This window comes from Ascochyta rabiei, chromosome 8, assembly GCF_004011695.2.
Source record: "Ascochyta rabiei chromosome 8, complete sequence".
Taxonomy (NCBI): Eukaryota; Fungi; Ascomycota; class Dothideomycetes; order Pleosporales; family Didymellaceae; genus Ascochyta; species Ascochyta rabiei.
This window is the reverse complement of record NC_082412.1, coordinates 1,563,901-1,591,113: the sequence shown is the minus strand read 5'-3', so window position 1 is coordinate 1,591,113 and position 27,213 is coordinate 1,563,901. Positions and strand designations below refer to the sequence as shown.

The 27,213-nt window shown below is 56.4% G+C and overlaps 8 protein-coding genes across 8 annotated transcripts, besides 24 other annotated features; 6 read left to right on the top strand and 2 right to left on the bottom strand.

Annotated features, from left to right (window-relative positions):
* Nucleotides 1-647: 647 nt before the first annotated feature.
* Nucleotides 648-706: a tandem repeat.
* Nucleotides 707-1,024: 318 nt separating this feature from the next.
* Nucleotides 1,025-1,070: a tandem repeat.
* Nucleotides 1,071-1,158: 88 nt separating this feature from the next.
* Nucleotides 1,159-1,349: a tandem repeat.
* A 32-nt stretch (nucleotides 1,350-1,381) lies between these two features.
* On the top strand, nucleotides 1,382-5,003 carry EKO05_0005474 (cell division cycle- protein; the record flags this gene model as incomplete). Its single annotated transcript, XM_059636606.1, has 4 exons — nucleotides 1,382-4,294; nucleotides 4,345-4,561; nucleotides 4,611-4,881; nucleotides 4,976-5,003. 4 exons carry the CDS (start codon nucleotides 1,382-1,384, stop codon nucleotides 5,001-5,003), a joined length of 3,429 nt encoding a protein of 1,142 aa, XP_059492589.1.
* Nucleotides 1,590-1,644: a tandem repeat.
* Nucleotides 5,004-5,031: 28 nt separating the features above from the next.
* Nucleotides 5,032-5,070: a tandem repeat.
* Nucleotides 5,071-5,737: 667 nt separating this feature from the next.
* Nucleotides 5,738-5,776: a tandem repeat.
* Nucleotides 5,777-6,644: 868 nt separating this feature from the next.
* On the top strand, nucleotides 6,645-7,899 carry EKO05_0005473 (uncharacterized protein; the record flags this gene model as incomplete). The annotated part of the gene is made up of 3 exons (XM_038940030.2): nucleotides 6,645-6,687; nucleotides 6,778-7,199; nucleotides 7,252-7,899. The coding sequence occupies 3 exons, from the start codon at nucleotides 6,645-6,647 to the stop codon at nucleotides 7,897-7,899; spliced, it is 1,113 nt and encodes a 370-aa protein (XP_038798486.2).
* A 314-nt stretch (nucleotides 7,900-8,213) lies between these two features.
* Nucleotides 8,214-8,241: a tandem repeat.
* A 680-nt stretch (nucleotides 8,242-8,921) lies between these two features.
* Nucleotides 8,922-8,964: a tandem repeat.
* A 60-nt stretch (nucleotides 8,965-9,024) lies between these two features.
* Nucleotides 9,025-9,074: a tandem repeat.
* A 106-nt stretch (nucleotides 9,075-9,180) lies between these two features.
* Nucleotides 9,181-9,209: a tandem repeat.
* A 46-nt stretch (nucleotides 9,210-9,255) lies between these two features.
* Nucleotides 9,256-9,286: a tandem repeat.
* Nucleotides 9,287-9,378: 92 nt separating this feature from the next.
* Nucleotides 9,379-9,453: a tandem repeat.
* A 205-nt stretch (nucleotides 9,454-9,658) lies between these two features.
* Nucleotides 9,659-9,680: a tandem repeat.
* Nucleotides 9,665-9,704: a tandem repeat.
* Nucleotides 9,705-10,030: 326 nt separating this feature from the next.
* Nucleotides 10,031-10,056: a tandem repeat.
* A 1,671-nt stretch (nucleotides 10,057-11,727) lies between these two features.
* Nucleotides 11,728-12,498, top strand: EKO05_0005472 (uncharacterized protein; the record flags this gene model as incomplete). The annotated part of the gene is made up of 2 exons (XM_038940138.1): nucleotides 11,728-11,906; nucleotides 11,967-12,498. The coding sequence occupies 2 exons, from the start codon at nucleotides 11,728-11,730 to the stop codon at nucleotides 12,496-12,498; spliced, it is 711 nt and encodes a 236-aa protein (XP_038798485.1).
* Nucleotides 12,499-13,587: 1,089 nt separating this feature from the next.
* Nucleotides 13,588-14,445, top strand: EKO05_0005471 (uncharacterized protein; the record flags this gene model as incomplete). The annotated part of the gene is made up of 1 exon (XM_038946003.2): nucleotides 13,588-14,445. The coding sequence occupies one exon, from the start codon at nucleotides 13,588-13,590 to the stop codon at nucleotides 14,443-14,445; it is 858 nt and encodes a 285-aa protein (XP_038798484.2).
* Nucleotides 13,721-13,748: a tandem repeat.
* Nucleotides 14,361-14,384: a tandem repeat.
* A 101-nt stretch (nucleotides 14,446-14,546) lies between the features above and the next one.
* Nucleotides 14,547-14,578: a tandem repeat.
* Nucleotides 14,579-14,749: 171 nt separating this feature from the next.
* Nucleotides 14,750-15,386, bottom strand: EKO05_0005470 (Mitochondrial inner membrane organizing system component; the record flags this gene model as incomplete). Its single annotated transcript, XM_038940190.1, has 3 exons — nucleotides 14,750-14,806; nucleotides 14,859-15,011; nucleotides 15,306-15,386. The coding sequence occupies 3 exons, from the start codon at nucleotides 15,384-15,386 to the stop codon at nucleotides 14,750-14,752; spliced, it is 291 nt and encodes a 96-aa protein (XP_038798483.1).
* Nucleotides 15,032-15,079: a tandem repeat.
* Nucleotides 15,079-15,112: a tandem repeat.
* Nucleotides 15,233-15,303: a tandem repeat.
* Nucleotides 15,387-15,503: 117 nt separating the features above from the next.
* Nucleotides 15,504-15,540: a tandem repeat.
* Nucleotides 15,541-15,636: 96 nt separating this feature from the next.
* On the top strand, nucleotides 15,637-20,209 carry EKO05_0005469 (uncharacterized protein; the record flags this gene model as incomplete). Its single annotated transcript, XM_038946002.2, has 2 exons — nucleotides 15,637-15,654; nucleotides 15,713-20,209. 2 exons carry the CDS (start codon nucleotides 15,637-15,639, stop codon nucleotides 20,207-20,209), a joined length of 4,515 nt encoding a protein of 1,504 aa, XP_038798482.2.
* Nucleotides 16,164-16,207: a tandem repeat.
* A 607-nt stretch (nucleotides 20,210-20,816) lies between the features above and the next one.
* Nucleotides 20,817-20,847: a tandem repeat.
* Nucleotides 20,848-22,031: 1,184 nt separating this feature from the next.
* EKO05_0005468 (uracil permease) lies at nucleotides 22,032-23,784 on the top strand (the record flags this gene model as incomplete). The annotated part of the gene is made up of 2 exons (XM_038940123.1): nucleotides 22,032-22,173; nucleotides 22,226-23,784. 2 exons carry the CDS (start codon nucleotides 22,032-22,034, stop codon nucleotides 23,782-23,784), a joined length of 1,701 nt encoding a protein of 566 aa, XP_038798481.1.
* Nucleotides 23,785-25,917: 2,133 nt separating this feature from the next.
* On the bottom strand, nucleotides 25,918-27,064 carry EKO05_0005467 (uncharacterized protein; the record flags this gene model as incomplete). Its single annotated transcript, XM_038940153.1, has 3 exons — nucleotides 25,918-26,065; nucleotides 26,112-26,829; nucleotides 26,890-27,064. The coding sequence occupies 3 exons, from the start codon at nucleotides 27,062-27,064 to the stop codon at nucleotides 25,918-25,920; spliced, it is 1,041 nt and encodes a 346-aa protein (XP_038798480.1).
* Nucleotides 27,065-27,213: the final 149 nt, after the last annotated feature.

Here is a 27,213-nt window from a genome sequence, read left to right as displayed (position 1 = left end):
GGATGGGCAGCTTTCCTCCGAGCTTCTATCGGACCGTTGCTGTCTGAAGAGGCGTGGTTGTCGAGTGTTCCAGGCCGTACAGAGAGCTCGCACATGGAACGTCAGACGTCGAGGACGAGTGTGGTGACCGGTCGTACAACGAAGCCTGTCGCACAGTGCTCTCGAATGCTTCGGCAGCCGTGTAGCTCCGGAAGGCACTCCCTCGTATCATGGCGGGCACACATAAAGGCGAGCGAGTCAAGCGGCGTTCTGGACGCCCTCCTCACCAGCCAAACAATCGGCTTCTTCACAAGCAGCAGTGCTCCTCTGCGAGGGCGTTGGGTGGTGGCACCGTGGTGGTGGGGTTGCACCCACAACACAGCATCAGCAACGACGGCGCCCGTTTGCCAGGTGCAGTAGGTACTAGGCAGTGTGTCCGTTACCGGTAGCTGCTTGCCAAGTCCACGTTTGGACAGCACAGCCTGTGGACGGCTTCTGGACGGCTTCTGGACAGGTGCCGTTGTGCCGTCTTTCATGTCTTTCATGTCTTTCATGCTGCAGACGGCAGAGCGGGCGGGCGGAGACAGGTGGTTATATAGAAGGGCGAATGAGCGTGCACGGTGGACGAGGATGCACTCTTGGCACTTTTCACACAGGCCCGCATGAAGCCAGCAACAGCGCCAGCACCAGCAACAGCGCCAGCACCAGCACCGCGGCAGCACCAGCAGGAACACGTGACCGGCTTGACCGCTCACCACCACAACGGCTCGGCGACCGGCGGGCTGCCGAAGCACGTTGTCTCCCTCAGGCTCTGCACCCGTGTCTGCGCCCGCAGTCTGTCCCTCGCCTGAAGCTGCGTGCCTGTTGCGAGACCTCATTCGCTGCCTCGCTGCCTCGCTGCGTCCCGGCGCGAATGAATGTGAGGGCTCTAATTCGCATGCCGCCTCTAGCCCGATTGCGACTGCGTCCCCTCCCTGAGCCGTAAGACGTGGAACCTCTGCACACCCGGAGTCCCAGGCGCCTCCCGTGCCACCAGAGCAGACCACCCGCCGCCCGCCGCCCGCCGCCCGCTGCCCGCTGCCCGCTGCCCGACTACGGTTGTCGCTCCTCGCACCGCGCAGCAGCAGAGGGGAGGCTGTGCTCGCAGCCAGACGCACGTTGCTGCCTTCCCATCCCCGCCCAGCCCGAACGAGACCAGACGAGACGAGGCGAGACCAGACGAGCAGAGACGCGCAGAGACGAGACCAGACCGGACCAGACCAGACCAGACCAGACCAGACCAGACCAGACCAGACCAGACGAGACCAGACCAGACCAGACGAGCAGAGACGCGCAGAGACCAGACCAGACGAGACGAGACGAGACGAGACGGAAGCGCCGCGCCGCGTCTGCCTCGGCCAGCATGAACGGCTACAGTGGCACCGTCACGCCCGGCGGCATGTACGTCAAGGCGCTCTACGACTACGACGCCGACGACCGCACCAGCCTGAGCTTCCGCCAGGGCGACATCATCCAGGTCATCACCCAGCTGGAGAGCGGATGGTGGGACGGCGTCATCAACGGGGTTCGCGGCTGGTTCCCGAGCAACTACTGCACCGTCGTCCAGCGCCCGAGCGAGAGCGCCGACGACGAGCGGAACGGCGTGGAGCCCGCCGACGACCACGACACGCAGTCGCTGGGCGGCACCGACTACACCAACTCGGACACCGAGTCGCTCGCCGGCAACGACACCCTGCTGCCCCTCGAGCGCCATGCCGAAAACAAGCATGCCAGCAAGGAGGAGGAGGCCGCCTTCTGGATCCCCCAGGCCACGCCCGACGGCCGCTTGTTCTACTTCAACACCCTGACCGGCGTCAGCACCATGGAACTGCCCCTCGAGTCTCCCGCTGCAAACGAGAGCGGACCCCGCGACCGCGTCAACGTCTTCCTTCCCGACTCGTCGAGGCCGCCGGCCGAGCTGCTTGCCTCGGGCGCCATGTACGACACCGACGACGAGACCTCCGCCTCCGATTTGGAAGGCCACGGCGTCAAGGGCTCGTATGGAAGGAACCGGCTGTCCGACGGCGTCTCACCTGCCACCTCCATGGAGTCTATGAATCAGGCCCTGGCGCCAAGATCCCACGATGCGAACGCTACCAGCTTCTCCGGCGCCGCGATCCCGCCCATTGGCACCACGGCCACGTCCTTCGCCAACAGCCCCACCACAGGACCACCCTCGGCATCCGCACGCAAGTTCTACGACCCTGTGAATCCAGTGCCTCTTACCTGGAATAGGATGGTGGAGGACATGCGCCGAGCTATCGAACGCTACCGCCAGGCCATCAACAACAGCGACAGATCAGAGTTCGGGAAGAGGGCAGAAGACATCTCCGACCACTTGCGACTGCTGCTTGCTGCAGGCTCAGGAACCACCGACAATCACTCTGGAAACCCTTCCATCATCTCCACTAACAAAGCTTTGTACCCGCATTTCCGAGAGACCATGTCGAGATTCTCCAAGCTAGTCTTGTCCTCGCACATTGCCGCGTCCGACTTCCCGCCGCCAGATTCCTACTCAAAGTGCTTGAAAGAAGCTGATGGTGTTTTGAATGGAGTGTACGGCTTTGTCGAGGTCGCCCGTCAACAGCGCGGAGAAGAGATCCCTCGCCTGGTGCCTGGTTTCATCGTTGGCAGCGGCGTTGGCGGAAGCTGGCATAACAACGGAGCAGACCCACGGGATAACAACGGAATCTCGTCTTTCATGGACGACGAAATCGAACCCTCTGCCGAGCCTACCGTGAAGCTAGATTCTCGCGTACTCGAGAGATTGGAGGACATCAAACGACTCATCGTATCGAGCGTCCGTCGGTTGGACGAGCAATGCGTTGTCCGCGACAAAGTAATCTCGCGGCAAAGACACCAACTGGTGGGAGATCATGTATGCACTGCGGGAGGGAAGGTTCTGGAGGTGTGCCGGCCATGGATGTCTACCATCGAGTCCATCAACCTTTCCTCAATAAGCACGACCTTGCAGGAACAGCAACTAAGCGAGTTCAGCATTCAAAAGCAAAAGATGTACGATATAGTCTCAGAGCTCGTTATAGCATGTCAAGGAGTTGCAGCCCCATTGGGCGACGAGTGGGCCGAGTTGCGTGGAGACTCTCTAGAGGATCGAATCAACGCGGTACGAGCTGTCTCGCGAGATCTCGAAACCACTGTCGCCCAGCAGTACGGACTCTTGCAGAACCTGTCAGAAGCAGTCCCCCTCTCCGAGATCGCCGTTCGCACTGACCCCCGAAGATTCACCGACACGGACTCGGAGCTCGCGACTTCGCATGCTCGAGGCCCATCAGCGACACTGAGACCGCTGCTGAAAGATGTGCCACAAGCCAAAACATATAGCGAAGGCACTGCCTTGGATGACAGCAAGATCGACCCAATACAGCCTCCAAGGAACAACAAGAAGCTCAAGGACTTCTTTGGTGAGGTGCCGGTCATTCCGCAAACTGCCGTGGAAGAGACGCCAGAATATCTGAAGCTCGACCATGAAGGCGAGATCTCCTACGACCACAAGGTGACTCCGCCACAACTGCGTGGTGGTACACTGGCAGGACTCGTGGAGCAGCTCACTCGCCACGACCGTCTTGACCCAGCCTTCAACAACACATTCCTCCTCACATACCGGTCGTTCACCACGGCCTCTGAGTTATTCGAAATGTTGGTCAAGCGGTGGAGCATTCAGCCACCTCACGGCTTGGCCAAAGAAGACTACCAAACGTGGGTGGACAAGAAACAGAAGCCTATCCGGTTCCGCGTAGTCAACATTCTCAAGAGTTGGTTCGACAACTACTGGATGGAAGGCAACGACGAGGAGGCACGGATACTGATCCAGAGAGTGTACAACTTTGCAAAGGACCACGTCGCGACAACTAGCACACCAGGCGCCGCTCCTCTCATGACCTCTGTCGAACAGCGTTCTCGCGGCCCAGACATGCCAACCAAACGCCTCGTACTGACTCTCAGCGCCCAGACGCCACAGCCTATTTTGCCGAAACACATGAAGAAGCTAAAGTTCTTGGACATTGACGCCACCGAGTTCGCTCGGCAGCTGACCATCATCGAGTCTAAACTATACGGCAAGATTCGACCCACGGAGTGCCTGAACAAGACCTGGCAGAAGAAGCTCGCACCCGGCGAGCCGGACCCAGCTGCCAACGTGAAGGCACTGATTCTCCACTCCAATCAGTTGACGAACTGGGTAGCGCAGATGATCCTAACGCAGCAGGACGTCAAGCGGCGAGTGATAGTCATCAAGCACTTTGTCAACGTTGCCGATGTAAGTGCATCCTCGGCGTATGCGCCCATTTCTTAGCTAACCGTCGGTAGAAATGTCGATCGTTGAACAACTTTTCGACGCTGACATCCATCATCTCCGCTCTGGGGACAGCGCCTATCCACCGCCTGAATCGGACATGGAGCGCGGTCAACCAGCGGTCGATGGGCGTGCTGGAGAGCATGCGCAAACTCATGGGCAGCACTCGAAACTTTGCCGAGTATCGAGACACGCTTCACAGGGCGAACCCGCCTTGTATACCTTTCTTCGGTTCGTGCGCAGTCGCTGTCCACATGCAGAATGCGACTGACTTGATTAGGTGTCTATCTTACTGACCTGACGTTCATCGAAGACGGCATCCCCTCGCTGATCAAGAAAACGAACCTGATCAATTTTGCCAAGCGCGCAAAGACGGCCGAGGTGATCCGCGACATTCAACAATATCAAAACGTGCCGTACCCGCTGCAGCCTGTGCCCGATCTGCAGGACTACATTTTGACCAACATGCAATCCGCAGGCGACGTGCACGAAATGTACGAGATGAGCTTATCCGTTGAGCCGCGCGAGCGCGAAGACGAGAAGATTGCAAGGTACGTCAAGCCGTCTATAGATTCCATGCTATAGCCTTTGGTTTCCAAGCTCAGACTGGGACGCGACACGTTTGCTAACGAAGCCCGCGCGCAGACTTCTCTCCGAGTCTGGATTCCTGTGATGATACCCCACGAAGCGTTTGATCTATCGATGTTGGAGGTTGGGTGTTGGATGTTGGATGTTGGATGACGGCGACGGCGTTGGGTCACATTTTGGCAACGATGTATGATTTCGGCGCGTAGGCGAAACACCCACACACTTGGTTTGTGTCGTGTTGCATTTCTGGCACGGGAAACTGGAAAAGGAAATGACCGCGTACGGCTTGCTCGCTCATCTTCTCACTACTGGCGTCTGTTTCTCGCACGTTGCATGGACAGTTCACTGCCTCATCGAATGGACCTGTCACGATGCTGTTGTACGTAGTCGAGTCGCTGGTGATTGAATATCCGTGTTCACGATGGCGACAGGCGGCTGGCGGTGTGCACGGAAGGGTGGCCCTCGTATCTATATTCTTTCTGTCTTGATGCCACTTTACGATGATGCTGGCTCCTCCTCGCCCGCCCCTCGTGTTGCGACAAGACGAAGGCAGATGACGACCGTACTCGGAAAGGAGACGAGTGGCAGGCGTGTGCACCCATGCTCACTCCCTGCGCGCGTCGTTTGGGTCACGTCGCCCTCTGCGGTCCTCTTCCACAAAGAGGCTGGCTTGCCGGGCACACGTCCATGCTGGCTGCCTGTGTGAGCGCTTCGATTCGCTGGTCGTGCGAGCAATGTGCGGGCGTGGATTCGAAATGAAATTGTCCGGGGGTCGCTTGCGAGAGGGTTGCGTTTCGTGCAGCTGGGCCAGCCACCCTTGGCAAGCTGCAGCGGACGCGGCAGAGGCTGGCGGCAGCGCACTCAAGCCAGGCCGTGTTGGGGGTGCGGCGCCCGCGTCTGCAGCGCGCTCGTGACGGAGGAGTCTCGTCGCGCGGTGGGTGAGGTTTGGGGCAGGGGCAGGGGCAGCCTGTTCTCTTTTTTGCTTTTTGCTGGCGCACGAGGCCGTTGACTTTATTCCCACATCGGCTTCCCCAGAGTCGCGCCTGTCAGTGTTTCGCTCTCCCCTCTGTCGGCCAGGGGTGCTCCTGGCTGGCCCTCGGGCACACGCCCCCTACGCAGCAGTGAGCCCTTGCTGCTGGCCAATCAAGGAGGCTGCGGTCGTGTGACGCCGTTGGGTCGTCCGAGCAGCTCGACCTGGAGCTCCTGCGCTGGTGGCCTGCCCGAGGACGAGGTCGAGTCTCTGGCCCCGCTGGCTGCGTGGGTGCTGTGACACGCCAGCCTCCAGACCATGGCACAAGTGCAAGTCGGCAAGCGCACCGCGATAGCGCTTCCTTGCAGCGCGAGTCTGTTCGCAGTGACAGGTGCATCCCACCACGCCGGCGCGCACCAAGCTCGACTGTTCTCCACAGAAATTCGTATCGTGATTTCGGCGTCTCTGCACGGCGATCCGGCTAAGAGAAAAACGGCGGCGCGCAGGCCTCGCTCGTCACTGGCTGCTCGTACTGTAATTGCCAGACGGGAACCCTGCACCGCCGCTGCCCTGGTGCGTCTGCCCAGCGCGGCGCCTTCGTGAACTGCTTTTGTACCAAGGCCCTCCCACTCCTCTTGACAAACCTTCTTGCGCTCGTTTCTTAGGTTTGGTCTGCCCACCGGTATCCAGATCCTCCTCACCCTAGTCGCTCCCTGCAACCCACCCCTAATCACTACCATAATGTTTCACTCCGCAATGGGCGCCATGCCCTGGCTGCTGCTGGCCGTCTCTCGCTTCGGTACGTTGGCGTGGTGGAGGTGTGGGAGGCCTTGGGCCGTGTGCCGCCCGCGTCTACACCACAAACAATACTGATCACGCGCGCGTACAGCCAACGCCGCCTGCGAGTGCGGATACTCGCTCAACCAGACGACCGACTCGGAATATGCCGTCTTCACCGAGCTCCTGGAGAACGACTTCATCCACATGGACACGGACAACCTCACCGAGTACGGCTGGAGACCGCAGGTCTACAACGTCTCCGTCCCCGCCGACAACCACCGCATCGCTTTCGGCAAGGAGTTCAGCATGGGCAACATCGTCCCCAACCCGCTCAAGGACTCGAAGATGTGGGCTGGCGACGCTGACCATGGCGGTGATGCCGGCCTGGAGTTGTGGGTTCGCGGCGACCACTCGCACGGCTTCGTCAACGGCTCGGAGATTGTCTCCGTCCGCGATGACATCCTCCTCGGCAGCTTCCGTGTTGGCATGAAGCTCTCCAACTCGTCGGGGACGTGTGGTGCTTTCTTCTTCGTAAGACCGCAGTCGCATCCTGCCACGCCAGATCACGACTAACGGTGGACAGTACTACAACAACTCGCAAGAGATCGACATGGAGTTCCTCTCGCATGAGTTCAACAGCTCAGGAGGCGCTGTCAACCTGGTCCTGCAATCGCCGGAATCCGTGGCTCACGGAAACGACGCTGCTGGCACCCCTACCTACAAGGTTGCGCCTCTGCCCTTTGAGCCCGACAACATGTTCCACGAGTACCGCTTCGACTGGACCGCAGACCGCGTTGCCTTCTACGTTGACGGTGCGTTCCTCTGGGAGATGACTGAGCAGATCCCCAGCGAGGGAGGCGGCATCTTCTTCAACCACTGGAGCAACGGTGACCCCTTGTGGTCGGCTGGACCACCCGACGCCGACACTGTCATGACGCTGTCCTACGTGAAGGGATACTTCAACTCTACCGACACGGAGCGCTCGCAAAACGACTACAAGAAGCGTTGCCCGGTATTCGACCCCGCCAAGGTCTGCCCAATCCCCGCGCAAACCAGCCCTCCGGATGCATCGCAGGGCACAGACGGAGCGAAGACGTATTTCTTCTCGAAAGAAGAGAACATGACACCCGGCCAGATCACGTACCACAGCGGCGCAACCTTGTTCAACGCACCGGCGATATCCATCCTAGCCCCCTTGGTGGTCACTCTTCTCAGCTGGACACTAGCCTAGTCGTGCCGTTGAAGCACCGTACCATCAGCCACCGAACATGAGATTACCCTGTTCCCACGTTTCTTCATCGCGACAGCCACCCACGACCGAGACTCTTCCCAGAAGTCCTTGGGACGCGACATTACGAGCGCATGATTTGGGCGACGGCGTTTCTGGATTTCTGCATCGCACTACCCTTTGGACCTACCCAACCCTCTTTTGTCATTCCACTTTTGAATGGCTACTCCACCGCCTTGTTGTCGGACGCGCCGCCTTGTTGTCGGACGCGCTGACCGCTTCAAGCACGTGCTGGACCACTCTTTTGGATACCGACCTTGTTGTTGTTGTTGTTGCTGTTGTTGTAGCGCGATGACTTATACCTTTCTTGTGCATAGACTTTGATATACGGCTCGGCACGCCAGCCTCTTCTACTGTCTTTTTTATCTTTTTTTTGGTCATCCCGCGCGTGTCCACTACACGCTTCTTCTTCTTCTTTTTTTTTTCTTCTTTTTTTTTTTTCTTTTTCTTCTTCTTCTGAACACTGCCCCAACATAGATGGTTATGGGGACAGAGGCTTGCTGTTTCTTGGACGGTTACGATGAGGAATTCTTGGATCGGGATTGATACCCCCTGCACTTGCCGCACACGGCCGCGTTCATCGATCGCACTCTAGTGTCTTTTTTGTTGGAGAATAGATTGAGCGTCTCGGACCCCCCCCCCCCCCCACTACGATAATCCCGTAGTGATAATCCCGTAGTGAGATGAACGAGCAGAAATTACATAGGACCACTACACACATACATTACAAAGCACGATAGCACGATTGCACGACCCACACCCGCGCATGGACGCATGACTTTCCCCCCTTCCAACGCCTCCAACGCCTTGTCCTCAAGCAGCCCAGCCTCGGCATTTCCCTCGGCCGCGCCGGGCTCGAGCGCCGGGGCCAGCCCAGCACGAGATGAGATGAGATGAGATGCCAGAAGGCCGGGTTGCCGCGAGCCAGTCGTTCAGCATTCTTGTCGTTATCACCTTCATTATCATCGTCGTCGTCGTCGTCGTTGTCGTCGTCATCATCATCGTCGTTCATTCATTTCTGGCGCCAGCTGCGGAACTGCCTCAGTACTGCGCTTGGCGTGGCGTGGCGTGTTGTGTTGTGTAGTACCTAGTGTAGTAGTGTAGTAGTGTCGTAGCAGCATCGAGCGACCAAGCACGCTGATAGCGTCCATCTAATCTGAGAGGACGCGCATGACTCGTTCGAACGCCCGGGCAAGTCTCGAGGCCTTTTTCCTTGCCTGAGGGGGTGCGGTGCGGTGCGGTGCGGTGCGGTGAGCCAAGTGCGTAATGAGCATCGTCCGACGAGATGCCGGTTCGTGTGTAGGTACTAGTAGGTAGGTAGGTAGAGTAGATGCCGCCGCCATGGGTGGTGCGGAGGAGTCCGGGTAAGCAATTCACTTCACTGGTCTTGTGTCGTCTTGGGATGGGTTGGCTATGCAATGGCAATGCAATGTAATGCAATCCAATGCAATCCAATGCAATCCAATGCAATCCAATGCAATCCAATGCAATCCAATGACAGTGCAATGGGATATACTCGTGTGTACTCCACTCCGTACACAAGCACGCAGTCGGTGGCTAGGTGTGGAAATGCGACCGGATCGTCTTCTGGCGCACGAGACGGTCTGGCGCTGGACGGTGAGGCGCCGCTGTCGATCTATTCAGTGGGCGAGCGAGTAGAGGATCGCATTGCATTGTATTGCATCACGTCACGTCATTTCGATGTTTTTTGTTGTTGTTGTTGTGGCGGTGGCGGTGGTCGTGGTAGTCTCCGTCATTGCTTTGTTTGGATATGACGTGCGTGCTGTCTGTTCTCACGCGGTGTGGTGTGGTGGGCAAGGAACCGCGGCGGGCAACCAACAGCGCAAAGGCAAGGCAATGCAAAAGCGAGCCAATGCAGGTACGACTTGGTAGCTGCGCCGCGCTTGACAAGGGTCTTGGCGTTGGCGCGGCCGCCTAGTCCTGTCATAGGTGTGCTGAGAAGAACGAGTGCGCGGATTTGATCTTGCCCGAACTTGCGTCAATAGTTGGGCTCGTGATTGCGGAGTCCTGGCGGGCTTTGATTAGGCCCTAAGCACCACGCACGGCGAGAAGTGGAGGAGGTGGAGGAGGAGTGGGAGGTATTTTCGGAGTGGCTGTAGTAGGGTACGAGACGTGGAGACGGCAGCTATTGGACCCTATTTTTTGCTGCTGGTGTGTGTATCTTTGCATGTGGCGGCCTGTCTGAACACGCGTTTGGTGACTGCAGGTGCACTGGTGCAGTGATCATGTACCTAGGGTTGGTGGAGGGATGGCGACGCCGTGGTGCTCAGACTTGGAGGTGCGCGCTCCTCTCCGCTGCCGCCCGAGTGCGGACCTTGTCACTTTCTCAACTGGGCCTTGCATGGCAAATTGCGTATCAGATCGTAGGTCACCACTGATGAGAGGTTGCTGAGACTCTAATTAGCTTGCATATCTGGCGCGGCCTCACTCGTTCACACTCGTTCGTTGTCGGGCATTAACTCTAACCCACCACAAATTACGGAGCAAAATGCAAAACGCAGGGCTCTTTTTCGTGCAATCCAGCGCTCTTGGCTGGATGCATCTGCATCTGCGTCGGCATCTGCACCACCCCCTCCTTGCAACCATCGCACTGCCTGAAAACTCGGTCAACACGACCTAAATTACCCTCACATGCGCCAAACCTCCAACACACGGACACTGCTGTAACACGAAAGCTCGTTTGGCGCGCGCAAGGTCTCGAATCGATAGTCCACCGTATCCCCTGTTGCTGTGGTGCGCCTGCTTCCATCTCGAGCCCGTTGTTGACAAAAGCTAAGCTTCGCTGGCACTACGCTAGAACGACCCTTTACCCGTAGCAGTAGCACAAGCGAGGGCGCGAAAGGCTTGATTTCCCGTGCCTGTGGAGCCGATGCCGGGCCTTGTCATGGTAGGGCGAACGCAAGGCTTCCCAATCTGTAGCTGGGTGCATTCAATAAACTACGGAGATACGGATCTGGACGTCGGCAAGTGCAAGCAAGGCACGAGTGACCGGAAGTGCGGATGCGAGGTCGCTGAGCTAAGGGAGAGGAGGCACTGTTGGTAAATTCTGGTAGCGAGAAAGGTAAGGCTGGGAGGTGGAATGAGGCTCTGAACGGATTGTGCACGGCTGTCGAATACTTCTCCAGCGCCTTGTCTTCTCCAGCGCTCCTGTGATAGGCGAGGCAAGGGCACATCAAGAAGTTGTTGACGTCGCTTACCAAGTAGCACTGACGGTGACCAATTGGCGGGCCTGCTGTGATCTGAACGGTGTGCTGCATTTTTAGTTGTGTCTGCCTGTCGCCAAACCACCATGGACAATGCAGACACCGCAGATACTGCAGGTAGGAAACACTGGTGGAGGAGGAGAGAGCGCTGTAGAACAGTGAGAAAGTACTCCCTCCAACTGCTCTTTCCTCGTCCTAGGTGTGTCGATAATCTCCAACATTTGCCCTGTTTGCTCCATCACTTCACTTCGATCACTCTTTGTCCGTTCTTGGTCTACATTGTCTTTTGCTCGTTGTTTTTTGGAGTATACCTTTCGAATACGTAAACCACCAGCATCGGTCAGCCAGCGGTAACACCTAGATGACCTGGGTAGTGCAACCATCCAATCATCTACGGAGTTCGTTACTGAACGCACTGAGCTCGTCAACTACCTCTGCAGCAGGCAGTGAAAGCTGTAACAGCAGCTTGGCAGCCTTCCAACAGAGCCAATCCAGTGCTTCAGGCTGTTGAAGTAGTGCGGTCAGCTGGTCTAGTTGTCCGAACACCATGCGCGCATACGCTATCGCTGCAGTAGTCTTCGCAGTTTTTGCGACTGGCAGTACGCTTGATCATTACATACTCTCTGCTCTTGCACCCCACACGCCAACCGCAAGCCCTGGTTTGATACCTCACTCAGTCCGCCCGACGCCACCTGCAGTGCAACCGCATATCCAGGATGGTCTCGAGTGAGTTGTTGAATCCGGTTTATGTCATCGATGGAGGGCGTACATTGACTTTCATGCTAGACTTCGTCAAGCACCAGGCCTGGTGCCCATCGCAACGCCTGCAACTGACATGGTCGCCCCGGAGGTACCTTTAGCTGTGTTGCCAGCTCCAGCACCCGCGTTGCCAGCTGCAGACCCGCCTGCTGTGCCAGTAGCACCTTCGGTACCTGCAAATCCTCCTGCAGCCACGGCGCCAGTTCACTCAAGTGTGCTTCCACTTCCTCTGAACGCGGATCCTGTGCTTCCTGTTCCTGCAACAACAGTAGCTCACCCTCCACTCGTTACCGGCGACGACTTCGTGACCGTCCAATGGATCGAGACGCACATGGGAACGCTTCGTACATGGATCCCGAAGACTGAAACATTCCACTTCGAAATCATGTCGCAAGCTCCCCCACCGGGGGTGGGATCAATCGGAATGGGTACACTCACGGGCAAGACTGGACAGACGCAGACCATCCACATGGTAGGTGCGGCACAGACACCTGCAGCAGGCTTGAGGAAGGGTATCGCGGCTGCTGTAGCTGTCGGTATCGCTGGGCTTGTGGTGTGAAACGAGTCTCATCTTGTGCTGAGCAGAGAACGCTTTGGGAAACATGACAGGTGCGACCAACGATGCACGTATACTACCCAATCCTATATCCCACCCTGTTGCACAAGAAGGCATGTGTAGAGGCCGTGCCAGCAAGACACGAGCAGCGTAAGTGATAGCAGTAAATAGAACGAAGCCTAGTCCGCACGATTATTGACATGTGAGGGTATCGACTGACATGACAAGAAAGCTGATTGCGAAATTCCTTCTCACTCGCGTTGACCTGAGCTGAGGAATCTCGGAGATAATGACGAGCATCACACCACTGCACCCCTGCGGCTAGGCGGTAAGGCACATTCTGTTGAGTGTGAAACCTGAAACGTGCCCACAGACAGCTCACATGTTCTTTGATTAGATCGCAGGTAGAGTATGTTCGCTATCAATCGATGGACATTGTTGCTTTCAGGCTGTTGCAATCCAAGCATCCTGAGTAGAGGACCCCACTTTCTGGTCTGACCGACCAGCGACGATATCCGTGTCCAAAGCGAGAGCGCACCAACGTATGCAGCCTGACACGGAGAGATACAATTCAAGGATGAGGCTCAACGATAAGGTTGCATGTTGATTCATCCGAGGTGGACTGACGCGCCCAGAATCGTGGCGCGACCTTCACACTTCCGCCATCTGACGATCTGCGCTATGACCAAATAGGCTTAGGCTGATGCGTGAACAGCACTTCCACCCGAAGGCATAACGTGACATCAACCGTGCCTGTCGTATCAGCACTCCCCTATATAGCACGTTGAGTAGCGAGACGTGGTGCTCAACAAGACGAACAACGCCCACGACGAGCCATTGACGGAGCGGTGTAGAGTACATGTACACATATCCTCCGAGCCCAATCTTCATAAGACCTTCTTTCCCATCCATCTCAATCTCAAAACAATCTACACCTGAGCTGTCGAATCCGTCGACGCCGGCTACATCACCACTTGAGAGTCCTCGCGCCATTGCGCCATCTCCTCGGGGATCAAGCAAGTCTGCTGAAGCTGCTTCATTGGCATCGACATCGACTTCCATCGGAGACCAAGCGATAGGAGAGCAGCCGATATGGCGACAGCCTGCTACCTCGCCGCTCACGGCGGTCACTTTCCCATGGTACACGCAGAGCCGACGAAACCTGCCCGCTCTGCACGTACAGATTCCCTGCTCGGCGTACAACACCAAGCACCGCATGTACCTCCAGCAGCAGCAGCAGCAGCAGCAGCAGCGGCGGCGGCGACAAAGCCCGCACGCGCCGACAGCGTTGTATCCCACACGCCGCAACGGATGAAGGCGCAGGAACGATGCATTTTCTTCCGGCTCCCCGCCGAACTGCGCAACGCAATCTACGAATCTCTCCTCTGCGCCAACACGCCCTCGAGCCTGCAGAGCCTCGCGAGCAGCGCGCGCCTGCCTGTGCCGGGACGCACCCACCCAGCGATTCTAGCGACGTGCAAGCGCATCCACGCCGAAGCCGTGGACCTCTTGTACGCGACGCACGTCTTCCACGCGCACGCCTCGCTGCTGACCGCACTGCCGCATCTCACGACGAGTGCGAATCCGGTGCTCAGCCCTCGTGCGCTGCGCAGAATCTCCCGCTGGCAGCTGACGCTGCGGTTGGATACGGATCCGCGCTTCACGGCTGCGCAGGCCACTGCTGCCTTCTCCGGTGTCGACTTCTTCGAGCTGAGGGTCTGGCAGAGCATGTTTGATGAGTGTAGTGCCGGTATGCTGAAGCTGTTCACCGGGGTTAGGGGGGTCAGGGTTTGCCGTGTTAGGGGGAGTGTCAAGGAGGGGCTTGCGAGGTGGTTGGAGGCAAGGATGATGAGGCCGCTTGTTGAGGAGGGGGGGGGAGGGGGAGGGGGAGTGGTGTCGTTGTCAGGGCGAGAGGTGTCTGAGGTGCGAGGGGTGTGGTGGGAGGGTTAGACTCGATGGGAATGCGGCGGGGGGTTGGGTGGATGAGAGTGACGCTTGGAGGGTGGATGATGACGCTTGGAGGTTTGGAAATCGTTGAATCGGTCGTGTTTTTCTTCTTCTTCTTCTTCTTCTTCTTTTCTTCGGTTTATGCCTGTGGGATCAGTGTACAGGTGGGTGGGAGTGTTGTCAGATGTACAGCGTTCCATTGTGCAAAAGCTCTCTATACCGTGCCCTACTGTACAGCGCGCTTGGATGTAGCCAACTCATATTACGCTCAAGGAATCAACACTCGTCTCCGCGTGCGTGCTTCTGCTTACGGCCTGACGACGCGCAGACCGTCCTTGGCAGGCGATGCTGCGCGCTTGAATGACTGTGCCGTTGTCAGCAAAGGGCGAACGCTTGTGGGCGTGGTGAAGACTGACGTTGTCGCACTCCTCCCATGCACGTCCGGCACCGAATCCGAGACCGACGGTGGCGGGCCATGCGCGGCGCTTGAAGAGCAGGACGGAGAAGACGATGCCGAAGGACAGACCGAGCCCGGAGCGGATGAGCATGGACGAGAGGCAGCGGTCCCACTGGACGCGGCTGTTAGCTGGTGTTGTGTTGTGTTGTGTTTGTGTTTGTGTTTGCGTTTGTGTCTGTGGGCATGGGGCATGGGGCATGTGACAGGTGATGGATGGTGTGAGAGAGACTACAGCTGCAGTTGCCCAGGCCATGCAGGAGCTGGAGCGCAGTCAGGTGACGCTGTGAGAGCATCGTGCAGGCTCCCTAGCCGCTGTAGAGGCATGCCTGAGCTGGTGTGGGCGTGGGCGTGGGCGTGGGCGTGGGTGTGGGCGTGGGTGTGGGTGTGCGCGTGCGCGTGCGCGTACCTTCTCGTTGAGCAGCGCCTCGCTCATGGGGCGCGTGGTGCGCGGGATGGGCGCAATGGGCTGGGAGGGAGCGTCGGACATGGCGGCGGGGGTGTGCGGGTGCAATTGGCGGTCTCGGGGTGCTGGCGACGGCGATGGGCGGTGGTGGTGCTCGGACAGGCGGCGGTGTTGATGCGTTTGACGTCGGCCGCCGACTTGGCCCTGCCCTGCCCTGCCCTGCCCTGCCCTGCCCTGCACGAAAAGCTGGCCCCTGCTCAAAAAGTTCCTGGCCGAACACAGCGTAGCACCACCTTTCTGCGCACCAACACCACAACGAGGCCTGGGGAAGAGAATGGGGTCGAAAACACCAGTACGCCATATGAAGAGCACGCATGCACGCAAAGCGAACCTGCACTGACACACGCCAGACCTCACCGAACGGGCCTGCGCCAACCCGTCCTCGCCTGCAAGCTATCAACCAGAACTTCACAGACGTGAACGAGCAGGTCGAGCAGGCCGCACACATCATCGGCCTCCCGCACAACTGGGCGGCGAGCAAGCGCGAAGAACGCGCCAGAACCACCGCAACCCTCGTCCGAGCGAGAGCAGAATGGGTCCTGCGCTGGGCACTCGACAAGCTGAAGGACGAGGCAGCCGTGGGAAGGGCCGCTCGAGGCACCGTCGCCCTGTGGGAGCTCTTGGTCTGGATGCTGGACGTCTTACCCGTCTCGCGCAGTGCCCCCCACCTGCGCGACGCTGCCTTCCCTGCCATCCTCGAGCGAACGCTGGTCGAGCACTTCGACCAACTCCTGCCTCCACCTGCCTCTGACGATGTTGAGATGAGCGATGTGTCTGGCTCAAGCGAGACCCTGGCCGACGCCTCCAAGCCCTTCAAGCCCTCCAAGCCCTCCAAGCCCTCCAAGAAGCGAAAGCGCGGAGCAGCCGCCGCGACTGCCTCCACCGGGCGAACACGCCTCGCACCCTCCGAGCTTCAGAAGCTGTTCCTCACCGTCAGAACGGTGCTCCACTCTATCGCGGCCTTGACCATCGCGCAGGGCCAGGGCGAGGACACGGTCCAGGCCGAGCTCATGAAGGTCGTGCTGCGGACTGAGAGCGCACAAGCCGCGAGTATACTGAAGAACTGGCTGGCCGCAGTCGAGAAGCTTCTCGCTCTGGCTGCCTCCACTTCAGACAACAAGCACGTTGAGGAACTGCTGGATTTGTCTCTGGTGGTGGACATCTGGGAGCTGCGCACAGTTGCTGCGAACGACGAGGCTGGCTCTTCTGCTGATGACTTCTCCACACAGTGTCTTGTGCCCGCTCTGACGCTCCTCAACACTTTCGACGCGTTGCGCTCCGTACATCCGGACCAGTCCGTGACGTCTTCCACAGACCGCGCAACACAGACCATCGAAAAGCTCCTGGCGAGGCATCTCTTCGCCTCAGCCAGAGCTGCCTTCCTTGCTGATGCAGACAAGGCCACCGAGAACACCAGCAAATACCATGAGGCAGCACTACTCACCAGCAATTTAGCACCTCTACGCGCGAAGCTCGTCCAGCTCGCTCAGATCGAGGAGGATGGCGAGTCTGTTCCGGCTGACCTGGCAGCGCTGTCTGGCGCATCGTCGCAACTTCTGAGCCTGGCCATTCGCATATCGCCATCTAGGACGCCGAGGAGCAAGCTGGCTGAGAAGCCATGGATTGAGGCTGTCTTCGTAGCACTCGTTGAATGCGCTGGATGTTCAATGACAAAGCCGCCCGAATTTTTCACGCCCAAGACCGCCATCGAGGTGCTTGTCAATGCCATTGAAATTCTGCAAGCGCAGAGCGTGACTGTCAGGTCTGATATTCTGAAAGACTTGTTTTGGTACCATTCCGGTATCAAGTATCCTCTTGAGAAAGACAAGCAGGTGCACTGGTCGCTTATAGCTGCCCTGATTGAGCTCGACCCGAGTGTCTTCGTGACAGAGCCAAAGGGCCTCACAGGACCCTCCAAAGCTCAGCAGACAGATCTTGCGCAGGTCGTCTTTGAGGAAATATCCAAGGCTCAGTTTCAAGGGCCGGGCTTCGTTCAAGAAGTCGGCGAAAAGACAGTCGGCGAGCAAATCTCGAAGAGCCATGATGAACCCCAGATCAGTAGAACCATCATATTGGAGCGCATTGTCGTCCCGTTGATGTCTGGCTTTGCAAAGAACCGCAACCTGCTTGGCTTCCTCCGTCGCTGGGACGAACAGCTCGTGAAGAGCTACAGGCATGAGAATCGCAAAGCTCTCAAAGAATGTAGTGATCTAGTCTGGGAAGACCGCGCTATTTACCAGGCTCTTGCGCAGCGTTTCGAGCAGTCCTTGACCCAAGGCCAAATCGCAGCTCTGCTGCAAGAGCACATCCAGCGCATGGACGATCTCAGCAGCGCTCTGACTACCCAAGCCCAGCAAGACGTCAATGTGAAGAAGCTCGCTGCCTACAAGAGAGCTATGAGTACTGCAGTCATCGTGCCAGCTATCCTCCAATCTATAGCCTCTGACGACGTCATTGCAGCGCTCAAGGCACAGTTGCTCTTGCTGCTGCACTCCTATTCGACCTTGGTCCGAGATGATCGCTACATCCTTCACACACGGCTGTCACTTTCGTGGCTTACTCTGTGTCAGCTAGTATCCAAATTGTGGCCAATCGAGCTGCATGGCTCGGTAGAGCAGCAGGAAGAGTTATTGTCGCCATTGATCGAGCAATCTCTGAATGATGTGTCTGCAGCAGGCAGCAAACGTGTTGATTCTCCTACAAGAGCGGCGGCCATGCTGTTCTTGCTCGACGTCTGTGATCATTTGCAGACACTGCCTGGTTCCGAGGATCTCATCCGACCCAGTCTGGCCAAGGTTCTTCAAATCCTTTCTAGCGGCAGTCTTGCCTCAACCGAGCACGCCAGGATGGTCGATTTCTTTTGTGCAGACTTTGTTCAGCTATTCGGGCATTTGGATGCTGCAGCCTCTGAACGCTCATTGATGCAGCTCTTGACAGCCGTATCAAGTTTGAACGACATGGCGAGCACTGTCGCCAGCCAGTCATTGGCTCAAGCCATCTTTGAGCAGGGAGGCTCGATGTTGCAAGATGCCTTTGTCGCTGGACTACTTGAGCTCATGGGCCAAGACGACGACCGCATGCACCGTCTGGCAATTGTCTCTTACAATTTTGTTCGGCCCACTGCCCTCTCGAGAGAGAAGCGAGAGGCGGTGCTGGACCAGTTGACGAATCTCCTTGCATCCGGTTCACGAGACGTTGCGGGCGTCCTCAGTATCATGGTACAGCTCATGGATGCGTCCAATGCCACAGCGAGGATTTCTAGCGACGGTGCTGTACTCTTCGAAATCGCTGAGCAGCTGACGAAGCAAGGTCCTGTGTTGCCCGCAACCCTCCAGCTGCTCCAACAGCTTGCCCAAGCCGCTCTCGGCCAGGTCGCTTCCAATCAGAGCCAGTCGCAAAACATGATCTACCTGGGCAAGTTCAAGGGCAAGCTTGATTCTGTTGCAAGCAAAGGCAAGCGGTGCTCGGCAGCCAGTCTAGCCATTCTGCGCGCCGTCGTTGCTGTACAGAAGCAGAACACCCTGCTCCAACCCAAGCAGTATGTGTTGGTGCTCAAGACATGCCTGACCGACGACTCGACAAACGACAATGCTTCGTCGCTTAAAGACGTCATCGATGCGTTCAACGAGCTACCCACGGCCGCTCTTGCGGAGGCCAAGCTCTTGGACTCCACCCAAGCCTGGTTGCGTACCTGGATCAATGACAATGCAGATCTCGAATCCTACATGGTCACTGGTGGTCAAGGTCCCATCGAACTGGCTGAGTATGTCGCACGCTTGCACACCACGGTGGCAAAGTTCAAGCTTTATCCAAACACTGAGTGGCTGGTTAGTTTCACACTCAAATGCCTGCGCGAGCCGGTATCTGAGCAGTGCAAGATGACCACAACAACCACAATCAAGGGCGTCTTCAATCAACTTCCTGTATTCGAGAAGCTAGACCTCGTCCAGACTCTGACCAATCCGACCGATCCTCTCGACCTTGCATCGTCTTATCGGCTTCTCAGCACCCTGATCTCGACCTTCGAAGACCGCTACGAATCCAACATCGAGCTGAAAAACAACCAACTCGTAATTCTCCCAAAGCTATGCGCCCTGCTCACTAGCACCGCAGACCTCACCGGTTTCAACGCTCTTCTCACATCCGTGAATACGATCCTCTCCACCACTCCGTCTCTTGCAACACAACACTCCATCGAGACGACGCTTTCCGCCATCTCAACCCTGACCTCGCGCTCCTCTCCCGCTCTCCCGGCTTCTCACGCACCCGCCATCTATACCAGACTCTGCGAAACCATACGCCTCATCCTGCTCCTGCACCGCGGACGTCTGGGCGGAAGATTCCACATCCTCCTCCCGCTGCTACAGAATCTGTTGTTCCTGCTATTCACACCGCATTCCGGGCGCGGCGCGCTACCATTGTGGCTCAAAGGCCCCAACGCCGCAGCCCTGACGCCAGCCAACGGTGCCACGTTCGGCAGGGTGCTAGCAACGCTGTGCAACCCCCCGCAGAGCTCAATCCAAAAGACGCACGCCGGGCAGGGCAAGACAAGCAAGAACCTCAACGACCCCGTCAAAGCCGCGCGAGAGAAGACGAGCACATTCCTCTACCCGCTGCTGGCTAGCTACTGCCGCTTCCAGCTCAGCGGACGCCTCGAGGCCGGCGTCAGGGAGAAGGTCATGCCTGGCATCTGGGAGGTGGTGGGCACGGCGAGCTTGAGCCGCGATGGGCTCGACGCCATGTTTGCGGGTTTGGGCAAGAGCGAGCGGGATGTTTGGAGAGGTGTGTGGGGCGAGTGGGAGCGTGTGCATGGGCGGAAGGATTTGCTGAGTGGTGATGCCGTGTAGATGTGTATCTACTGAGAACGGCGTGGCGAGCTGTTCAGTTGTATTTGGTGTGTAGCAGAAAATAATTTGCTGCTGTATCGATTGAGTTGCAAGGTTCCATGTTCTCTCAAATACTGGCGTCTTGCACAAGTAAAAACACCCTCTCTCCCGCCCACTCTTTACAAATCCTCCTACCTACTTGCCGCTTACAACCCTTTCACACCGACTGCCACACCCTCCCTCTGCACAAGCTCAAACAAGCTCGTAGCGCATTGCAGAAGCACACACGTACTATGCTGGCGCTTCTGGACCGTACAGTTCACAGTCCATCTCGGGTCTCTGAGGTAAGCCGTGGTGTGCTCATCAGGTTGCAGCGAGGGCTCTTAGATCCGCCAAAGAAGAGCCAGAATACGACTGTCTAGCATCCTGTTCGTTACTCTTCCGCGGCTCGGCACCGCAGAGGTTCGAGTCCAGGGTCGTCGCCGCCTAGCATAGGGTGGAACGCGGAGAGACGCATAGGAGCGGCGTGTTTCAGTGGACGTCGTTGCTGGCTGCTGATCCGCCGAGGATAGTCACTGCGTCAGAGACGGTGTGTCCATCGCCTGGCGAGAATTTCGGTGTCGTGGGCTGCTGAATGCTGAATGCTGAATGCTGAATGCAGACGATTCTGACGCCGATGCGCATCGTAGTGGGCTGCGCTGCTTGCACTGCCGAACGCGTCGTGCGTCTGCGCGGACAAGTGCCATTGTGTCTGCCGAAGAATCAGACGTGCGTCCGCTGAGATTGACAGTTGCGGTTGATATACGAGGCCGTCGGATTTACTCGATGAGATCGAGTAAAGAGGGTCATGCAGTAGCTGATTGGCCGGGCCGGGCGCCGCAGAGTTTCCCCACACTGGCCTTTATCGTCCCAGCGCTGGGCGCCAAACCCTTTGTACAGTAGTTGGCTGCGAAGCGAAGGTCCATGCAACGGGAGTTGCGAGGTCGCAGGCGCACGCAGTTGTTGGCGCTTCGACGGTGTGCGATAGAAGGGTTTCCGGGACGGAGATACTCTTTGACGTATTTCTATCGAGTCAAATTCGGCGGGTGCGACTACCATTTTGCTTCCTATCACGGAGATGGTATTGCAGATGCTCGTGAAGGTTGATTTTTTTCACTTGGCGGCACACGATGTCGTTACGATGCACCTGCGTCATTCGCGGCTACAGTCCACCCAGAGGCCATGCTCCCTGCTCCGGGCTGCGTTCTGCTCGCGTGCCGAGGCGCATTTGGCCTGGACTGTCGCTTGTCGTTCCATCGCAGCATCCAGGTGTGGGTTGTCGTGGAGTAGTAGCAGTGGTAGCGTGGTTCGTGAAGTGAAAGATCGCCCCACGGACGCTATCGCACACGCCTTATCAGCTCTTGGGGTAGAGTACCATACCCAACGGTAAACCCTTTGCGTCCCTCAATGCCCCGTACAGACCCAGGCCCGTTGTGGATCCTACCAGCACGTCTCCGGTTGAGGTTATAAGTACCAGATGATCCCCCATGATGCAAGCCAGATCAGGAGGTCACTCGAACGCAAGTTCTACCTCACCTTTCACAACCGTTGTCACGAATCAGAGCCAGTTGCCCACCTCCCTACGTCCGTCTTGGCATCTATCCACCTACCAATCGTCGACTCTACCGGATATCAGCCACCCATCCATCGACAAGCCTTGCGACTTTGAAGCGCGATATCCTTCAGCTCAACGTCATTCGAGCCAGGATCAGCGATCCTACCAAGCATCAAACCCTACTTAGGTGAACTGTCACCTAGTCTCCCACCGTTAGAACGACAAGCATACAACCTCGATTCTGCCATAATGGCAACAACAGCCAAGAAGTCCAAGGCGGCCCACTATGCCCAGAGATTCGCTGTAGAGAGCGAGCCAGGTCTCACCACCGCCCAACTCATGCTGTACAACCACGATCTTGCACCTGTCGAGCCTGAACGCCGCCAGTGGGGTACGTGCCGAAAGAAAACAACCACTACTTAACAGTCGCTGACAATGTCTAGGTGCATGGAACTTCGTTGGTTTCTGGGTCGCCGACTCCTTCAACATCAACACATGGATGATCTCAGGGAGTAACATCGCCGATGGACTATCGTGGTGGCAGTCCTGGATCTGTGTCTGGCTCGGTTACTCCATCGCTGCGTGCTTCGTTTGCATGACCGGGCGCATTGGTGCTACGTACCACATCTCGTTCCCCGTCGTCAACCGCTCCTCTTTCGGTGTCTGGGGAGCGCTATGGCCCGTCTTCAATCGCGCAGCCATGGCCTGTATTTGGTACGGTGTACAAGGATGGATTGGAGGTACCTGCGTCTACCTCATGATTCGAGCCATCTGGAGCAACTGGCGTGATGAGGATGCGAACGGCGGCATCAAGAACGGCATCTCCAGTTCTGGCACATCCACCGTCCACTTTGTCTCGTTCTTTTTCTTCTGGCTTGGATCCCTCCCGTTTCTCTGGCCTTCGGTTCACAAGATCCGTCATCTGTTTACCGTCAAGGCGTATGTTGTGCCCACCGCTGGCATTGCCTTCTTCATCTGGTCGATCGTTCGCGCCAAAGGCCTCGGTCCCATTGTGCATCAGACTGGCTCCAAGTCCGGCTCTGAGCTCGGTTGGCTCATGGTTCGTGGCATTATGTCTGCCATTGCCAACTTTGCTACTTTGATCGTCAACGACCCTGATTTCGCCCGTTTCGCCCACAAGCCCTCTGACGCCTTCCTTCCACAGCTCATCACTATTCCTGTTGGTTTCGCCATCACCTCGTTCATTGGTATCATAGTATCGTCCTCTTCCACCGTCATCTTTGGCGGTGACCCTATCTGGAACCCTCTCGATCTTCTCACAAAGTTCCTCGAGGAAGGTGGCTCCGCGCAACGCTTTGGAGTTTTTGTAATCGCCGCGGCCTTTGCGCTCGCCCAGCTCGGAACCAACATTGCCGCCAACTCCATCTCCGCTGGAACAGACATGACTGCCCTGCTCCCACGCTGGATCTCTATCCGCCGCGGATCCTACGTCTGCGCGCTCGTTGGCCTCGTCATGTGCCCCTGGAACCTTCTCAGTGATACAAACAGCTTCACTACCTACCTCTCTGCCTACTCTGTGTTCCTATCCTCCATTGCGGGTGTCATGATCTGCGACTACTATATCGTCCGCAAGGGATATCTTCAAATTAAGGACTTGTACTCCGGCAGAAAGACGGGACCCTACTACTACACACTCGGTTTCCACTGGCGCGGATACGCCGCCTACATTGCCGGTATCCTCATTAACGTCGTTGGGTTCGCAGGCGCGGTCGGCCGCGATGTACCTGTTGGAGCGAAACGCATCTACGATTTGAACTTCTTCGCCGGCTTCCTAGTCGCGAGCATCACATACTGGGCGCTCTGCAAGATCAGCCCGATTCCAGCCACCAGCGACGTCTGGTGCGAAGTCGGCGACGAGATCACCGATATGTCTGTCGCTTACAGTGATTCGGAACACGACAACTACGACGAGGAAGCGATGCATGGCGGGAAAGGTGCAGCCGCTAAGATTGGGGAGGCGGAAGCGCACTCCACTTTCTAGTTCTGCTGTTTTGAACGGCGCTCCGAAAGCCCTGTTCTTGACCTGTTCTGTTCACGACATACCTGCTAGGTCGGTGGGTATTACGAAGTTGTCGTTGAAGGAAATGCTTGATAGACTACGAGATACCAATTGTTATTTTTTTTGCCTCTGTACAACTTCCTCCATCCTCAGTTCTTCTTGCTGGTAAGCCCCATCGCATGTGATGTTCTACTGATGTGTTGCTTATCTCAAGCTTACGGGGCGTTCGTTGGTGCACTGACGTCGTCCCAGACATTGCCCAGCCAGATCTTTGGTACTGTGATAAGGTGTTCCATGGCTGCACGATGCCGGGCAGAGGACGTGGGGGTAGGGTTGTATGCTGCACGATTTCTGAGAAGTTTGTTGGGTTTGCATTGGGGAAGACCAGTCCCGACCTTCCCATATGATCCCTGCTCAACCATCTTCACGTTCCAGTTGTCGCTAAGGGCAGAACAAGTGTCAAGCGTTTTCGAGGCTATGTGCTCTCTATCTCCCTGAGGGGCACTGAGGATTTTGGGCACAAGTTTCTGCGAGGACCGTTCTTAACAAGAGTTTGCGACGTGATGCTATTGAGCCGGGACATGGACTTCTTCTGCGATATATTAGTAGGTGGAGATGTGTACGTACTAGGGTTTGGTATAAAGGTAGCTATTAAGATAGCGATAGCACCAGGCAGAGAACAGATCGCTCCAGCGCACAAGGAAACGACGTTGGATTGCTGTTCGGAGAAGATCCAAGCGGCTTTGCTTCAGATCTTCCGCATGCGTCTCCGAGGGTTTAAGGATATCGAGATTCGTGGACTCGTCTCCCGAGAGATCGCTGAAGCGGTTGAAAAAGAAACTGCCCAGGTCGCCGCATCGGACTCTAAAGCGGTCATATCGAACTTTTAGACCCAGAAGGACGAAAGAAAAAGCCTCTACACGTCTAACGAAATAGACAAGGCTTGTTTGAACCCTTGAGATTGAGTAACTGTACTAAGGCAGCTCCTAGAATGGACTGACTGAAAAGTGTGGTGCACCCTTTGTTGCCCGCCTGGCTGAACTATACTTCCTTGTAAAGCTCAAATTTGCGCATATCAAGATTGACGGTATGGAAAAGGGGGAACCGTATGCAGACGTGATGGCCGAGGATGCATCGATGATCGAACGTGATGTCTCAGATGGGACTCCAAACCATCAAAGGAGCCTCACGGAGCAGCTCTTTTACTTCGGAGATAGGCTTTAGGCTACCCTGTACCTAGAGGAGATGTTTGCGATGTAGCAGTTTGAGCTGCCTTTCTTCGGAGGATAACAATGCATACAACAAACTCTGTGCCCCTTGATGACGTTTCATAATCTTGAGCAAGAACACAACAGCCTGTTTGCACTGCGAACACCCTTGTATATGTCACACTATCCAACGAGCGAAATCTGCTGCGCCCAACTCAACTAAGAGCAACGGTTGATCTACCGTTGGAGCCCAATCCATGCCATGGTGTCGACAGGGCCAGTGTTGAACATCATGTTGTGGTTGCGATTCCCGAATTCTCGAGTCCAATATTCGACCAAGTGAATTGCTCTTCGCCTTAATCACATTCTCTTCATCTTCTTCTCCACTGTCCTCGTCGGTGTAATCGCCGCCACGTTCCCCGCCATCCTCATCACCTTCGTCAGTCTTGTCGCTGTTGGACTTTGCATCCAAGCTCCTTTCACAGCATCGAACAATTCCTCCGTGACAACGGAAAGTGGAGTGTTTGCGTTTCCCAATCTCACACGGGGCGATGTTTTCTCGCACCTTGAAATATTCGATACAGATTGTGTGTTTTCCTTGGGTCTTGTGATCAAGAAGACTACCCTTCAGCTGAAGACTACATCCGAGAGGTCCTCAGGAAACTGAAGCTCGTCTTTGGCGGCATAAAATTCATAACACTGAGATACGTATCAGATGTACACTTTGCAATGCGTCTTCCAGGAATAGTTCTAGAAGTGCCAAGCTTCCACCCATGGCGAAGTACCCAATGTGCCTACAGACACAGGCGAACATTAATACATTGTTATCAACGAAACATATAGCCACTACAAATCGAGCGTTGTTAGGAAGCAGTAAAAGGGCCAGTTTCGAATGACAGAGATGGATCTAGAAGATAGCAATGGCACCTGGTGGACTTCCGATACCACCCTTGACATGCAGTGGTGCGCTAGTAAGGAAGAACGTGTACCGTTTCGTACTTTTGCACTTCTCACTCAATTTTTCGAGGTCCCACATCTCGCCGATAGGCATTCCCCTAGCCCTATTAGCCTCAAACTTGATACAGAATCGACAACACATACCAATGGACAAGGATCCACTCATGAAGACACCATCCGTCTGTAAATTTGGGCGGCCACGCCTCAAACGCAACGGTTTCGCCAACAAGAGCTGCAAGGTGCTTGTCATATAGCCACCGAACTGTGTTCTCGTTGGCCTGAACACCGATGGCAACGCTGTTGTCGCGAGTGCCAGACTTGCGTTCCGCCTCATTCGCGTCGTTGTGCCACTGTACGTATCCGCTGCGTATGCAAAGGATGTCTCCCTGCTTCAACTTCGTGCCTTGCCATTTCAACGTTTCTTCAATCTCCATTATCGGAATCTCATGCCTCGAAACGGCCGATGGCGCTTTACCGTTCTTCTCCTCATACCAGCGCAACCAGTCGCAGAGAACACCCCGCCCTACGATGCCACCCCTCTCGCACCAGTTATGCGTGCCATTCGTGTCTGTATGCGTTGCTTCTTCGTGGGTCAGACCATTGTAGTATTTACCGCTGGGTTGGTGGGCGAAATGCTTGAGACTGTCCCATTGCGAGCCGGACTGTGTATTTATGTAGACCTCGTCGTCCATGGCCTTCCAGTCCGTGAAGTCAGAGAAGTTGATCTTTTTTTGGTGAAATTCTTTGCGGCTGAAACCCGGGAACTGCACGTTGTGAAGCGGCCAGTCAAGTTGGATATGTTCTCCGGTGCTGATCTCCTTGGAGGCGGCTTGGACGACTGCAGGGGTGAGAAGGTTGATGGCTGATTGGTATTAGTCAAAGACTTCCTCAGGTGTTGGTTGCGTTGGGCATAAAGACACACCTCCGACTTCGTCTTTCTTGCCGTTCTTGTCATAAAACCCCCATATCGAGCCCTGAGGCATGCCTTCCACCTTCGGCAATTCATCGAATGCTGGAAACTTGTACTCGAACCCCACTTCATCGCCCGTCGTAGTAGAAAGCTTCTCTTGAGCTGACTGTAGTGTCTGTGCCATCATTTCCTGTGCAATAACGGTGGCTTGGCTGATTTTTTTTACAAGAGCGTGGTCTTTCTAAGATGACGTTCGACTCTTATAGGCTTATAGCTTTGTAGCTTCCCCACTACCGTGTCGGCTACAACCCCGCATTCCCGACGTCTTACCCATCA